Source organism: Zalophus californianus, chromosome 15 (genome assembly GCF_009762305.2).
Source record: "Zalophus californianus isolate mZalCal1 chromosome 15, mZalCal1.pri.v2, whole genome shotgun sequence".
Lineage (NCBI taxonomy): Eukaryota > Metazoa > Chordata > Mammalia > Carnivora > Otariidae > Zalophus > Zalophus californianus.
Window position 1 is genome coordinate 76,515,038 of NC_045609.1, and position 15,754 is coordinate 76,530,791.

Sequence of the window (15,754 nt, forward strand, 5' to 3'; positions counted from 1 at the left end):
TTCTCCCTCTCCCACTCCCCCTGCTTGTGTTCCCCCTCTCACTGTGTTGTCTCAGTCAAATAAATAAAATCTTAAAAAAAAAAAAATCTATTACAAGGTTAATTACTATTGTCGCTAATATTTGTATTATCATGTGCCACAGTCCTATTCTAAACCTTCTGTGTATATGAACTCATTTAATCCTATCCATAGCTTTGAGCTAAATAGATCCCATACCTGCTAATTTACCTATTTGCTGAAATGTACTTGTCAATTCCTAACGTGAACACTCGGGCACTCTCACCCACAGACACATGTAGAGCGATCAAATACTTGGAGTTGCCCGCAGAGCACATTCACAGTAGAGGTTGAAAAGGGCAACGCTTTTCCTTCTTGCTGCAGCTCTCATACTTTAAAACAAGTAACCCTTTTGGTGGTCTGTTGAGTGACAGGTTTTCACATTTTTGTGCTTTGTTGGTGATTTCACTGTTTAAAATGGCCCTCAGGCACTATGCTCAAGTGCTGTCTAGTGTCCCAAGCATGAGAAGGTGATGGATGTGCCTTCCAGGAAAAACACTCATGTTAGAGAAGCTTCAATCAGAAGTTATAGCGCTACTGGCCGTTAAGTTCAATGTTAATGAACAAACAACATGAATTACATAAGGTATCTTTAAAACAGAAATGCACAAGAAAGGTCGTGTTCACTGATTGACAGAAATGCTGTGACCAGAGGCCTTACGAGGACCAAACCATGACTTAATAAGAATCTACGACACTGTTCTCCCCATTTTACACAAGAACAGGAAACACACACAGCCAGACAGTGGAATGAACTGAGACCAAAAGAGATAGAAATATGGGACAGAAACACAAAGGGCAAAGAAAAGGAGGCTACTCGCTGAAATCTTTGTGTAGAATGGATTACTCTGGTTACTGTACCAAGACCAGACCTGGGAGTGGGAGAGCCTATAGGGACCAGCAGCAGCAAGAGTTCAAGGAAGGAATGACGGTGGCTCAGAGCCAAGTACATGCAGAGAAGTGGGTGGATCTGAAGAACATTAAAAAGGTAGAACTGAACTAAACGAAATATTTAACATAAAAGGACGAAAGACGGCAAAGGAGAACTCCCAGACCCCTAGCTTATACAATCAGACGGATGGTGGTGGCCCTGAAGAGAAGCGTGTGGGTGAGAATTCAGTTTTGACAGGATGAACATGACGTGTCACAGACACTTCTAGGTAGAAATGTGCTATGTGCAACACGCAGCTTGAAACATGGGTCTGAAGGTAAGGAAAGAAGTCACCCAGAGAAGACAGCAATAGAAATCACAAACTTATATACAACTGCTCAAGAACAGTAAAATTTGAAAACATGAGCAAGCCCAAGACTGAGAGAGTAAGAAACTGAGCTCTTCCCATATAGTATAACCTCATGGTTGACAGAGAAGTGCAAGAGAAGTACTGAGTAAGTGTATTGTTTCAATATTTACGTGAAAAGGCTGGTCTAGGACAGAACGAGAAGAACACCAATACTTAAGGGATGGGCATTGAGAACAAGAGTCCTCAAAGAAACAGTCACGAGGCAGAAGGAAAACAAAGTACATATCACTAAAGCAGAAAAAGGGGTAAAGTTCTTTAACTTCTTTTGGTGCGTGGGACATGGAAGCCAAGCTCCGTATATAAAAATCACTGCACAGAAGAAAAGATAAAAGACCAGTTTATATGGAAACTAATAATATAGCCTGATCGCTGTCATACATAATTAAAATTTCACTTTTTCAGCTGAAAAATAACTTTTTATTTAGATATCAAAATATAATGTCATTTAAGACGTCCCCTATTTGAAATGACCTGATTATCACCCTCAGAATAGTGATTAGCTCATGTTAAGATTTCACTATTTGTAAAACACCTCAGATTCTATAAAGCATCTAAGCAGTTTTTCTGAATACCAGAATTTTACCTGGCTTGACAAATGGTCTCCAGGGGCCAGGTCTTGAGTCATCACCCCTTCTGGGAATCCGATCGTCATCCATGTTTCTCCAAGGCCCCCGGTCATCATCTGCACCACGCCTAGAAATTCTGTCATCATCAGTACTCCTCCAAGGTCCTCGATCATCATCCAGCCCACGCCTGGGACCCCGGTCATCATCCATGCCCCGCCTGGGACCCCGATCATCGTCAGCATTACGCCAGGAAGGCCGCTCATCATCTGCACCTCCTCGCCGGGGCCCCCGGTCCTCGTCCATCCCACGTCTTGGTCCTCTGTCCTCCTCAGCTGTTCGCCAGCTTCCTCTGTCCTCATCCAGTCCCCGTCTAGGTGGTCTATCATCATCTGCATGACGCCAGCTCCCCCTATCTTCATCACCAATTCGTCTGGGAGGCCTGTCATCATCCATGCCCCGCCTGGGACCCCGATCATCATCAGCATTACGCCAGGAAGGCCGGTCATCGTCTGCCCCACGGCGAGAGAACCGGTCTTCATCAAGACCACGTCTAGGACCTCTGTCATCATCCATGCCACGCCGGGGAATGCGATCATCATCTGGTCTAAGAGAAGACTCTCTCTCTTCCTCATCTCCCAAACGCCTTGGTCGATCTTCCTCTCTTCTATGAGGCCTTTCCTCATCCCGCCCCTCTCCACGTCTCCACTCCCTACAGAGCAACAAGCCAAACAACTTTAAGAGTCCATTTACTGAAAAGCACATGATCTTTTGGGGAATTATTTCACTCCCTTTTAAAAACCACTTCAGCCTAAATTCATTATTCTAATCCTGAAAGAATATGTGCTCCTAATAAAAAATAACACAATATAAAATCTTACATCAACAAATAAAGCAACTACCTTAAAAAGTATCTAATTGCACTTTATAAGAAGCATCCAATTTCTAAATCTATTACTATGACCTTTCAAAATTTAATTTCTGTATAGGACTTACGACCAACAACCTTGCCTATCATGAGCAGGCATTTTTAAAGGACGGTTCAATCTACTTAACAAATTTAAAGGAAAAGGAAAATATGTTCTAGAACTGTTCATTCTTACTGTAATCTTAATAGTATTCAATTAGGGAACAAAAAAATCTGAAGCATGTATTTGTCAAAATATTTAGAAAGTCAGTAATTACAGCACTGAAGTTAACTATGAAAAACATTTCCGTAACAGACATGCATACACAGTTCTTCACGATTCTCCTTTCCCCACCTCCACAAAATAAACCAAACTTAAAACCTGCTATAAGGTATTATGAAGGACCTATAACTAATCAGCACTATCGTCCTTGACTCTACTTACTTCTCTGGTGGGCCTCTTCTCCATTCGGAATCTACTTCAGGTCCTTTCCTCCATGTGCCTTCTGAATCTCTATCTCCCCAGCGAGAGTCCTACATTCACCAAAGTTAATGTGAGGCACTACAATGGCAACACTTATTACAACTACTGATTATTACCAAATGTTTCTGCACTTATATCAATCTAAAGTCCTTAAATATAAACAAGTTTTAAAGTTGTTTCTTTTTTAGCCTTAAATCAGTGACAATACAGTGAAACTGGCATTGCATGTATTGAGTGGCTGTATAAATAAAATACCACCTGAAAGTAATCTGGCACCCCCCCCCCCCCAGGAATTACTAAAATATCTACAGATCTCCTTTGACTTCAAATTTTCCTTTTGAGATTATGTGAAAACAGCTCAGTGCCCTAAACGTACATCGCAGTGCCTACTAAACAGAGGTGGGACAAATGAAATGTCAAATGGGGAGTGGTTCAATTAACAGTTAACTTCCCTCTTCAAAATACTATGTTGTCATTAAAAATTATAGAAAGGGTGTGGGGAGATAAACACCCTTCAAGTAGAAATGTAAATGTGGTACAGCCTTTGTAGAGAGCAACGCACACAATGTTAATCACCAACACCTCTGACACAGCTTGATTGCTCGACAAACATAACCTGAGGCCACAATCAGCAATTAAGAATACTCTGGAAAATATGAAACAAGACTTAGGGCAGGGGTGGAAGGAGAAAGATAAAAATCTAACAAAGTTAACAATCCCAAGTAGATGAGTAAGAGGATCTTCATTTAAACTTTAGAAGTGTTTTGGAAACAAAACCCTCCAATAACCACTAGCGTTAAGAAGCAGTGAAGGATTAACAGCCAGATGGTTAAGTCATCTGCCATCATAACTGACTCTGGACTCTTGCGGTGGACACCATGGGAGAGAAAGAACACAAATGTCAATGAAACTTCTGGTCACTACAATGGAGGGACCAAGTTCCTCCCACCCTTCACACTCACTCTACAAATTAAACTCTGAACAAAGAACTGAAGTTATTAGAGGTTTTCATAGAACTAGCACCTCAAAAGAGATTTTTTAGGGATGGCTATGATAGTTGTTAAACAAAAAGAATTCTAAAAAGTAACATGAGGGACACATGGGTGGCTCAGTCAGTTAAGCGTCTGCTTTCAGCTCAGGTCATGATCCCAGGGTCCTGGGATGGAGCCTCACATTGGCTCTTTGCTTAGCAGAGAGCCTGCTTCTTCCCCTGCCTGCCACTCCCCCTGCTTGTGTGCTCCCCCCCATGACAAATAAGTAAAATCTTAAAAAAAAAAAAAAAAAGTAATATGATTGCCAAAAATTTTTAACTCAGTTGATAGATCAAACAGAACAGGCCCTGCTAATAAACATATAAACTGAACAGGAATCTCAAGGAACCAGTTACAAAAGGACAAAGAGATGAAAAAAGTGAAACATTAAAAGAGAAAGACTAGGACTTTTAAAGGCAAATATAGACAACAGGAGAAAAAACTTCCATCAGCTAAGAAAATTTAATCTTCTCTAAGGTAAACCGATTGCATCCTCTGACTAAAAAGGCACAAGTGGCCAAAAAGGGTTAATAATAAAGACACTCAGGGGACTAGACACAGTCTCAGTAAAATCTTTACACTCCCTTTACCCCAAGGGTATTCTGCATTTCTAAGTTCCCAAGGAATAAAACAGAGTATCTACAGAAGTAACAAGACCAAGACTTGTTATCAAGATCCCCTCCCATCCCGTGTACTAGGACAGTAAGCACTGTCTCGAAACTTCCGAGGGAGGATTTTGAAAGGACCAAATCATCACACAATTTTTCAACTGTGAGAAAAAAACGAAACCTCTTTTGAGACATACACAAAGACAGCCTGGAAAAAAAAAAAAACCTGCAAGGATATACAAAACCAACAAAAATGTATCTGCAAAGGAGAAGAGGTGACACAGTATAAACATATTTGAAACTAAACAGTGTTTGCCAATATGGCTGTGCAACTGTTAAGGGAGTCCTAAATAGAGAACATGTTTTAATGAGCTGGAAGCAAAAATGCTCCACTTATCCCAATGAAACAAGTAAAAGTAAAGGCATGCTCAGAATTTTTTGTTCAGAGAAGACAGAGTTCTTAAAATATACAGTCTGTGAAGTTTAGATAAATTTTAAGGAAAAAATGGATTGTAATCACTAAAAGAATACAAAAAAAATGAACTGAGAAAAGTTAAGTTTGGCTTAAAGGAAAAGGTAGCAGGGACATGGAAGTAAATAAAAAGCTCTAAACTAATGTTAAGAATAAAACCAAATACAGTCATTACCATGTTAAATGTGAATAGATAAATCTAAAGATTCTCCAACTGAAAGGGAAGGGAGGAAGAGGGAGGCACAAAACAGAAACAAAAGGCTGAAAATGAACAAAAGAATGAATATACATTTGCAAAAACTAAATTAAAAAAAAAAACAGAAACCCATAATCACAGCAAGTTTGTTACCTCCCTTTCTTCAGAATATGAAGCTCCCATAAATCAACAGAATGTAATAAATTAAAATAACACAACACTTCTGATTCCATACATACACAGAGAAATTTGTGCCCAACAGAAAAAGAATACGCATAACACCATGTTTTAGGACACCAAGGGGAGAATGTATTGAATTCCAAAAAATTAGAAATCATACAGAACAGGGGCGCTTGGTGGCTCAGTCGGTTAAGCATGTACGCTTGGTTTCAGCTCAGGTCATGATCCCAGGTTAAATCAAGCCACATGGGGCTCAGCGGGGAGTCGGCCTGTCCCTCTCCCTCCCCTTATGCCCCTTCCCCCACCAGCCAGGGTGCACACTCTCAAATAAATTTATTTTTTATTTTTTAAAACAATCATATAGGCCACATTCACTAATATTGAAGAAGTAAAAATAAAAATTAGCAACAAGAATAACAAAACCAAAAATCTATCCATATACATCTTAAAAAGAAATCAAAGAAGAGCCGGTCCTCCAGTAAAGAGAATTGACACCACTGTGGCAGAAAGGAATGGAGAAAGGCAGGCAAGAAATCCTCTAGCTACTCACCTCTTAACTTAAAAAATAAGTATCTTGCTTAAGGAACATGGGCACATCCAAGGGAAAACAAAGTACATGCAGATAATGTCACAGAAACATGGTAAGGCATCAAACTAGCTTGGAAGGGATAGAGTATAGGTGACTAAGAGGAAAATGGTGACAGATGAAGTTGATGGAAAGCAACAAACTAGAAAGGCCTGGACTGCTAAGGCAGGTTTTACCTTTGGCTAGAAGTACTGAGTACCAACCAAAAGGAAGATGTGAAACACAAGAGCAGGTACAACGATCAAATATGCATTACGGGGGGGGGGGGGGAATCAAGCAGACCACAATGTAGATAAGTCTAAAGCTGGAGAAAGATTATAATTAGAGAAAATAGTAAGGAGACCAGTAAATAATACAGGCAAAAGGAAATTCTGAATTAAGGCAGTAATGCAGGAACAGAAAGGAGAGGAAGGGGTAGATTCAAAACTCCATGATTAAGTGGGTTAACGAGTTGAGACACAGGATAATCAGAGACACAAGATAGAGGGGGAAACACAGGTCAATTTTGGACATGTGTGCATATTAATTAAAAATAAATATTCAGAGCAGCGTTTGAATCACTTGGGAGTATTGTTAAAATGCAGATTCTAATTCAGGTCTGACACTGGGCCTGAGATTCTGCATTTCTAACAAGCTCCCAAGAGATGGTCAATATTCACTGCTGGTCCACCAGACCCATCTTTGAGTACTAACAAGTTAGACAACTCACATCATCCTCTGAACTCACAGTAACCCCCTTTAAGGAAAATAGAACAGTCCTTCTTCCATATACTAAAGAATGTTCTTTTGTCAAATACTAAAGTCTTAGAAGACTTCATTCTTACAGAGGAGATTTCTAAAATGAAGCCTAAAATCCCAGCTCTGCTAAGGTAAGTCTAATTTCCCCCCTTAGGAACCTATCTTTGGGAAGACAAAATAGTATCAGGCTTTAAGAGAGATGAATGCAACCAATTTAAAACACCAAGCCCAGACACTGACATGTGCAGACGTGTATGGATCATGCAAGAGAACTGGGTGACAAACACATAGCAATAAAAACAGAGTAACTCCTATACTCACCTTTCTAGAAAGTGGATCATCACCAAGTCTTCTCTCTTCCTCTCTGCGCCGTTCCCTTTCTTCAATTTCCAGCTCTCTTTGGCGTTTTTTCCTTTCTACTTCTTCTAATTTCTTGACCCGCTCCTGATACTCTCGTAGCTCTTCCTCGCGTTTGGCCCGTTCGGCACGCTCTCTCTCTTCACGCTCTATATGATGAATTAGGGTTATATAGTTCCTCTACCTGCATCTTTCCCCTCTTGCTAGGTCTACTTTGCTGGTATTAAACAGGCAGCATAAAGGAGAAGGAAAATTTTTTTTTATATTTTAAGTAGTCTATATAAGCTAAGGGGCAGAAGATACTCAAGTAAAACAAGTATTATGCCACTCAACATGAATAGTTTTGTAATGACAAGAAGATACCTGAATCCCTCCCCAACTCCTGAACATCTGGGATTTCCAGATAAAGAATCATTTGACAGACTTCATCCGGCACTGTTCCTCAGTAAGTATTACTATTACACAAAATACAGTGATAAAAATTAAGAAGTGTTACTATTTTTTAAGAAACACCAAAAATGCGGAAATAAGCTGGTAGAGGAAATAACATCCTCACCTATAACAAACTTCAGGCAACTAAAAACTAGGTTCTAGTTAGTTGCAGTTAAGAAGCCAATGATCCAGAACGCCTGGGTGGCTCAGTCGGTTAAGCGTCTGCCTTCAGCTCATGTCATTGCATCACTGCATCAGGCTCCCTGCTCAGCGGGGAGCCTGCTTCCCTCTCCCTCTGCTGCTCCCCCTGCTTGTGAACACGCTCTCTCACAAATGAATAAAATCTTTAAAAAAAGAAGCCAATGATCCTGGTTCCTTGTTTCTGTATTTTCTGAATATGACTGCTATATTTACTTTTTTTTTTTAAAGATTCTATTTATCTGACAGAGAGTGAGCATGAGCAGGGGGAGGGGCAGAGGTAAAGGGAGAAGCAGACTCCCCAATGAGCAGGGGGCTGGATGTGAGACTTGATCCCAGGACCCTGCAATCATGACCTAAGCTGAAGTGAGATGCTTAACCGACTGAGCCACCCAGGCGCCCTGAATATGACAGCTATAAACTGAATACCAACCTTGCCTTATACTACCTCCAATCTTGGTCTATAGATACCTTTTAGCATTTGTTCTTCCGCCCTCCTCTGTTCCTCCTCTTCTTTTTCTCTGTGGTAGGTTATTCTGCGTTCTTCTTTACGTTGCCTTTTACGTTCTTCCAAGCGATTATGCCTTTCTTCTGCTAATCGCTCCTCAAACTGTTTAAGCTTTTCCTATTAACAGAATGTATAACAAGAACAAAACAAAACAAAAAAATTAAAAATTTTGAAGAGCTATTAACTAGTTAAATTTGAAGTTTACCAAAGTGCTGCAAATTTCTTGAAACCATAGAAGCAGCTTTCAAGTACAAGAACTTCCAAATGGGGGTGCCTGGTGGCTCAGTCCGTTGGGAATTTGACTCTTGGTTTCAACTCAGGTCATGATCTCAAGGTTGAGATTAAGTCGCACGTCAGGCTCTGCGCTGGGTGTGGAGCCTGCCTGAGATTCTCTCTGCCCCCCACCTCCCTAAATAAATAAAATCTTTAAAAATTTCCAAATGACTGTGGAGTTTTTTCATATGTCAAATTTTTTAATTTGTTGACAGCTATTTTCTACACCTAGTGGGTTTGCTTTATATAAAACAAATCGAAGGATTAAATTAGAATTTAAGAGCAAGACACTTTGATCTACCTTTTTCCTTTCTAAATCAAAGAATAAACAAAAGCTTGTATCAAAAGCAATTTTTATGCAGTCCACTTTCACCTTCAGAAAAAATTTGTTTATAGCGTGGCTGACTGATTAATAGCCTATATTTCAAGTAATATTTGAGATATTACTTGAAATATTAAGTAATATTTCCACTGAATATCAGTAAAAATATATCTAGTAATATATAGAAAAATATAGAAATATTACTTGAATGATCATTACAAAAGGTCAAGACAGAATGTACCACTGTGTTAAAGAACCTTAAGGCAAAACTAAAAAGCCCATGAATGTTTCCCTGAAACCAGTAACTTCACCTCATAAACAGACTGTCGTGCAGCCTTGAGTCGCATTACAAATAAATCTCTGTCTTCAAGCATTCGTGACATTCGATTCTTATGTTCAAGAGCCTTTTCACGTTCTAGTTGCATGGTAGTGATCTGCAAGTACATAATACGAAGTCAAATTTCAAAGGATTCATTAACTGATTAATTTACTCTTAATTCCTGACATATTCTTGAAGAATGACAAGCAGCTCCTCTGCCCCTTCCATCTTGCCATAAACATGGAAGAGTTACGATCATCTATACCCACATGTCCCTAGAAAGGTATCTGGGGACAGAAGATGGATAAAGGAGTCCTGGGAGGCATCTATAAGAAACTTTTGATTTAGGCCCAAAAATACTACAAATTTTTATAGAAGAAAAACTATAATGTATACAGTAAAATAAAATACCTCAGAAGTAATAAGCACTATGGTTTAACAGTAAAATATTTTCTCCCTTAAAGAAAACTAGAGGTTAAAGTAGGGTGCACTACTGGTTTAAGGAGGCTTTTCCCTTTGCACTCCAAAGAGAAAAAGGAAGGCTTCAGGGCAAGGACTAGAGCAGATCATCTCAAGTACTTTATTTGGTCTGCATTCTTGGTTCCCTAATTTTACATATTACCACAAAAATTATAACTTCTGAAAAAATGGAAGGAACTGGCAAACGAAGCCCAGAGTGACAACACTCCAATGCAACCAAGAGGCTGCATTCCCCACACCAGTCCCCACAGATGTGCTATCTGTAGTTACTTTTTATTTTTAACCAAAGTAGAGCCACTAGTTTTTAATCACAAATTTGGCCACTACAAGAATTTGCAAACCTTGTTTTTGAATAATTAGGTAAATATAATATGTACTAACAAAACTACAGAAGGAACTGCCTAGTCACAAAGACCATTTATTATGTGGCTCTATTTATATAAAAGGTCTAAAAACTAGGCAAATCTACAAAGACAGAAAGGAGATTGCTAATTGTAGGAGGCCGAGGTGGTGGGGGAGGAAACGGGGAATGACTCCCAGTGGGTATGGAGCTTCTTTTGGGGTACATCTTAAAATTAAATGGCTGTGCAATTCTGTAAACATACTAAAAACCATGAACTATACAGTTTAAATGGGAGAACTGTATGGCATGTGAATTATATCCCCATAAAGCTGGGTTTTTGGGTTTTTTTTTTAGTGAACTTTTCAGCTGCCCTTTGTATTTTACAAGTTTCATTTTTTAATCTCTATTGTGAAAATTTCTATCTGCCCACCAATCTGTTAGTACGCAGCCATTAAAGCACCATTCCTGGCAAAGGAACACAAAATAATCACAGTTTTGAAACCATGGCCCCGTTATTGGCAGAGGATTTAATTATAATTTACAGTCTACAAACGTTACAGTTAAACGAAAACCTTACTCTTTCTTCTTCCTGTTGTTCCCACAGATCCATGTCTTTAATCCTCTGTTCTTCATAAGCACTCTTTATCAACGGGATTTCCTCCAAGCGTTTAGCTCTTTCAAAATAGTCAATCTGAATGACATGAAAATAAATGTAGTTTAAAAAAAATTTTGTTAACCTGGCATGTTAAAAGTTTACCAACCAGTTCTTTCATCTACCTTCTTTTCTTGATTCTTCAGGCGTTCCTGAAGTTCCTTCTTTTCTTTCTCCAGTTGTTCAACCTGTTTAGCCATGATGAAATCCGGATCCAATTCTTCAAGATCCTGAAAAGTATTACAAATGCACAATCAGTAGTAAGAATATAAGAGAAATTTGTGTGGAGACGTGATTTTTCTAAAATCAAAACCTAAATTACTTTCTATACAATGAGTAAACGCTCACAATTGGTAAACTTAAGGCAATGTAAAAATGCTTTACAAGAGCCGTATTTCCACTTCCATGTAGGGAAAACAACATGACCTTAACATCTATTTCTCTTTCCTCTAAACTGCATGTACCCAACTCCATTTTAACAATGGTTAAAAACTGCGGAGCCATTAAAAACAAATGTTTACTTCATAGATTACAGTTAATGAATCAGCTGTACCAAAGTGAGTGAAAATGACCAGACAATCCAAAGTAATCAATAAACGGTAAAGGACTATGCTTTTGAGATGTGGATTATAGTTGTTAAGAAGGAATGTGCTACATACTTCAATATCAATATCTTTGAATGCTTTGGCACCCAGTTCTGTTTTCTTGATCTGCTCCAAACGCTCACGGACAGTTTTCTTTTTGATTTGTTCATGTTCCTGTAGGATGCGCTCCTTCTCCCTCTCCTTTGCCTCCTGTCGCAGCCTCTCTTCTTCAGCCTTCCGTACTTTCTGGAGCTCAGCTTCCCTCTGCTCCAATTCTTCTTTCTCACGCTGAATATTCAGACTCTCAAGGCGCTCTTTCCTTTCCTCAATTGTCTGACGGCGAGCCAGGATACGCTGATGCTCTTTTCGTGAATTTTTAAGGTATGCAGTAACAGCCAACTGATGCTGTTCTTCTTTCTCTTGCTTCAAAGACAAATGCATTTTAAAAAATTCTTTTGTGACACACCATATTAGGCATCAAGTAATTACTAAATAATCCTGATGCATTACCCATGTGTCGGCATTCAGGAACAAGAGATGATGTTATTCGAGCTACTAGTTCCCAGCACCAAATACTATGACCTATACAGTCTTCTATTAATAGGAGTGACGTAGCTAAAGAACCTTTATTTGCTAGGTCAAGTTTTCTCTGCACCAAATCTACTTAAGTGTGCAAGCCAAGGGGAAATGCCAACAGAGCACACAAACAAGAAAAGAACTTAAGCAGAAAGGAAAAGCCCAAGCATAATACTCCCTAAAGGGGATTGGAGGGGGGGGGCGTCATATGTGTAGTAGGTATAATACCAAAACTAGCAAATACAACTGAATAGGAAATATATAATAAGCCCACTTTATCAGACTCGTCTCAAACCTTTTCGTGCAAGACATGGCATAAGAGCCCCTCAAAAATTCTGTAGGTCATTTCCCCTAAAGATACATACCAATATATGAGCTGGCTTAATGACTTCGAGTGCCTTTGCAAGTACTGAGGACATGGCTGTCAGCTGATTTCTTATCTGTTCTGAAGGCATGCTTTGCAAATGAGGACCAATTGGAGCATCTTCTCGAGTAGCATAATTCAAATCAGATCCAAAACTAAGTGTCCGAGAAGTGTGGTCAATACGAACCTTTGAGAATTAAGTAACATCATCAATACTTACATCTATACATAAACATGAAATCATTCCAGGAATGAATGACTTTTGATTAAAAAATTTCAACTGATTATGAGGGAAAAAAATTAAGAATGTTATATACAAAAACCAGAAGATTCAGTCAGTACAACTTTAAAATGGTGCCACTAAACTAAAAGCTGAGAAACAAAAGACATAATACGTGTTTTTTAGTCCTTAAAGGCCTTCCACCTCAGTGTCCCTTCCGGTACATACCTGCAGGTCACAGTGCCTCGCTGCATCTACTATAGCCCGTTCCAGTTGGAAAGCATCAACAAAAGGAACCAGAGAAGTCAAACGAGAAAACTCAATGCTCTGATAAATTTGTGCCACCTGCATAAGAAACACAAGGTTAGTAACAACAGCTATCACTTATTCAGCATTTTTTTGTGCAGTCTTACACAAGCATGAGAAGTAGAAATTATGTCCATTTCTCAGAGAAAAGAAACTGAGGCTCAGAGTGTCAACACTACATTGCTGAAACTGGAATTCCAATTCAAGGCTATCAACCCCAAATGCTATGCTTTGAACCATCACATTATACCATTCCTCAGAAACATAAGCCTTTCAAATCCTAGTTTTATAAAACACAAAGCCCTGAATGGCCACATATTTGTAGATAAAGACCTGCTACTTACCTAACTGATCTGAACGCTTTTTAATTTTTTAAAGGTTTTTAAAATTTATTTGACAGAGAGAGACACAGTGAGAGAGGGGACACAAGCAGAGGGAGAGGGAGAAGCAGGCCTCCCGCCGAGCAGGGAGCCCGATGCGGGGCTCGATCCCAGAACCCTGGGATCACGACCTGAGCCAAAGGCAGACGCCTAACGACCGAGCCACCCAGGCGCCCCTGAACGCTGTCAATGAACTTGTTTGTCTGAAGGAGACTGGCAGCATTACTACTTAGTTATACTGCTAATTAACCTTCAACTATTTGTATAGCACATAAGAAATAACACTGCTCACATATACAAGAGAAGCAGGCCAATGAAATGTGCACAAATACTGCAAGTCAATGTTATCAGAAAAGCCCCCTCCCAATGAAACAAATGGAAGACAAAACAGGAACACTGAAGTCATTACAAACTATAATCTTCAAACTTACAGAAGTCAGACTAAAATATGTTAAAAGACTAACAATAACTAGTGTAAGAGAAAAGGCTTTCCCAGTCACTACTGGTAGGAGGGTTCATTAACTGAATCTTGAAAAGCTATTAAAGCTTTAAATGTGTAAGCCCTGTGACTAATTTCACTTCCTAGGCGACAGAAAGCCACAGAAGTATGCAAAGGTACATGTATGGAAATGTTCACTGCTGCAACATTTTCTAATAGCAAAAAAACCCCTAGAAATACACTTCCATCAGGAGAGTCTGAATAAATGAATCACAGTACCCTTTAGACAATGTAATACCACAAAGGTTATTAAAAGAGTAAAATTGATTTGCACTGTTAATGAGGAATAATGTACAAAGATGGTGTTCAATAAGGGGAAAAAAAGCAATTACAAATTACATAAAATAATTGTTTTTCAAATCAAATAAATAGTGAGACTAATTTGGTAAAGATAGAGTTTGGTGAAGGGTTCACTCCCTAGTGATTCCAACATTTTTTTAGTGTTGTGATAAAAACAATCAAGGGGAGAAATACCTGCTGCAGAAGACGGAGTATGGTGTTGTTTTGCAGCTGTGGAACATACTGCTGCAACTCTGGTTCCTTTTCAGGTTGGTCCCGAACCCAATTCAGAACCTGCACCGTCCAGTATGTTAAAAAATAATTATACTTTCTAAGTAACATTCAAACGTTTGTGAAACTTTTCTAAATTTAAACATATAAAAACATCGCACAGTGCAGGGAAATACACAAATATGAAGCTATATTGAGGCTTGTCTGAAGGTGACTGACAGCAATGGCTAAATTAGTCATGCTGCTAATTAACCTCCAAAAGTTTATTTAGCACATCAGAAATATCTTTTTTCTTGATGTAAAGAAAAAAAGATAATGAAATGTGCACTGAATTCAAACGTATAAGACAATACTTCTCTCTCAATATAAATATGAGATAGCAAAAGGGCCAGTTATATGGTAGTATAACCAAAACTAAAAAACAAAGTCTTACCTTTGTGACTCTCTCACAGAGTTTTAGTGGGTTAAATTCTACTTCCAGCCAATTGTAAAGGTCTTTCACTTCAGGGACAACATACTGTAGTACGTTGAATCTAACCTACAATAAACAGAAGGTGTAATTTGCTGATGGAAATTTTCCAACTAGATTTCCAACTGAACTGAGTATAAATAAGAAAAATAGGGGATTGGAAATCTGAAAAACATCTGAAAAATTGGCCTCAACTCTCTTTAAATTCATCAGAGGAATTCAAAGGAAAACTATGTTTGGGTCTCTAACCCCAAATTATGCATCTACCTACAGTGAAAAGTCCCCCAAGGGCTTAATAAGGATATAAAAACTCTAACTCAACATGATCAATGATATTTACAAAGACAACTCATGTATACAAGCTAATTTATTACCAGTAATAAGTAAAATACCACAGCTTACAAGTAACTATCACACAAAAATCACCACAGCAACACTACAGTACATACAAGGTTTTTTTTAAAGATTATTTATTTATTTGAGAGAGAAAGCATGAGCAGGGGGAGGGGCAGAGGGAGAAGCAGGATTCCTGCTGAGCAGGGAGCCAGATGTGGGGCTGGATCCCAGGACCCCGAGATCATGACCTGAGCCAAAGGCAGATGCTTAAAGACTGAGCCACCCAGGCGCCCCAATAAGGAGATGTTCTTATACAGAAACGATCAAAGAAAAAACAGCTACATTCAACATGTAAATAAATCTCACAAATATTATGGTAAGAAAAAGAATTTAACATATTATTGCATATATATAGAACTTAAATTTCATACAAAGTTACACAGGCAAACTAATATGCGGTGTTACAAATCAGGGCAGTGGCTCTTGGGGGGGGGGGTAACTAG

General features: G+C 38.9%; 1 protein-coding gene and 2 non-coding genes across 3 annotated transcripts in view; all 3 read right to left on the minus strand.

The window, feature by feature from the left end:
- Window positions 1-15,754, minus strand: part of EIF3A (eukaryotic translation initiation factor 3 subunit A) — a 34,695-nt gene that overhangs the window by 4,276 nt on the left and 14,665 nt on the right. The window contains exons 8-19 of the mRNA XM_027594459.2: window positions 14,880-14,984; window positions 14,411-14,509; window positions 12,980-13,096; window positions 12,533-12,718; window positions 11,667-12,014; window positions 11,133-11,237; window positions 10,933-11,046; window positions 9,525-9,647; window positions 8,582-8,735; window positions 7,445-7,629; window positions 3,274-3,362; window positions 1,942-2,633 (exon numbers count right to left, since the gene is read on the minus strand). Of these exons, the coding sequence (XP_027450260.1) occupies window positions 1,942-2,633; window positions 3,274-3,362; window positions 7,445-7,629; window positions 8,582-8,735; window positions 9,525-9,647; window positions 10,933-11,046; window positions 11,133-11,237; window positions 11,667-12,014; window positions 12,533-12,718; window positions 12,980-13,096; window positions 14,411-14,509; window positions 14,880-14,984 (2,317 nt within the window). The remainder of the gene's footprint in view (window positions 1-1,941; window positions 2,634-3,273; window positions 3,363-7,444; window positions 7,630-8,581; window positions 8,736-9,524; window positions 9,648-10,932; window positions 11,047-11,132; window positions 11,238-11,666; window positions 12,015-12,532; window positions 12,719-12,979; window positions 13,097-14,410; window positions 14,510-14,879; window positions 14,985-15,754) is intronic.
- On the minus strand, window positions 13,635-13,763 carry LOC113923987. The gene has a single exon (XR_003520492.1). It is a non-coding gene; the product is annotated as a small nucleolar RNA SNORA19 (small nucleolar RNA).
- On the minus strand, window positions 14,645-14,774 carry LOC113923988. The gene has a single exon (XR_003520493.1). It is a non-coding gene; the product is annotated as a small nucleolar RNA SNORA19 (small nucleolar RNA).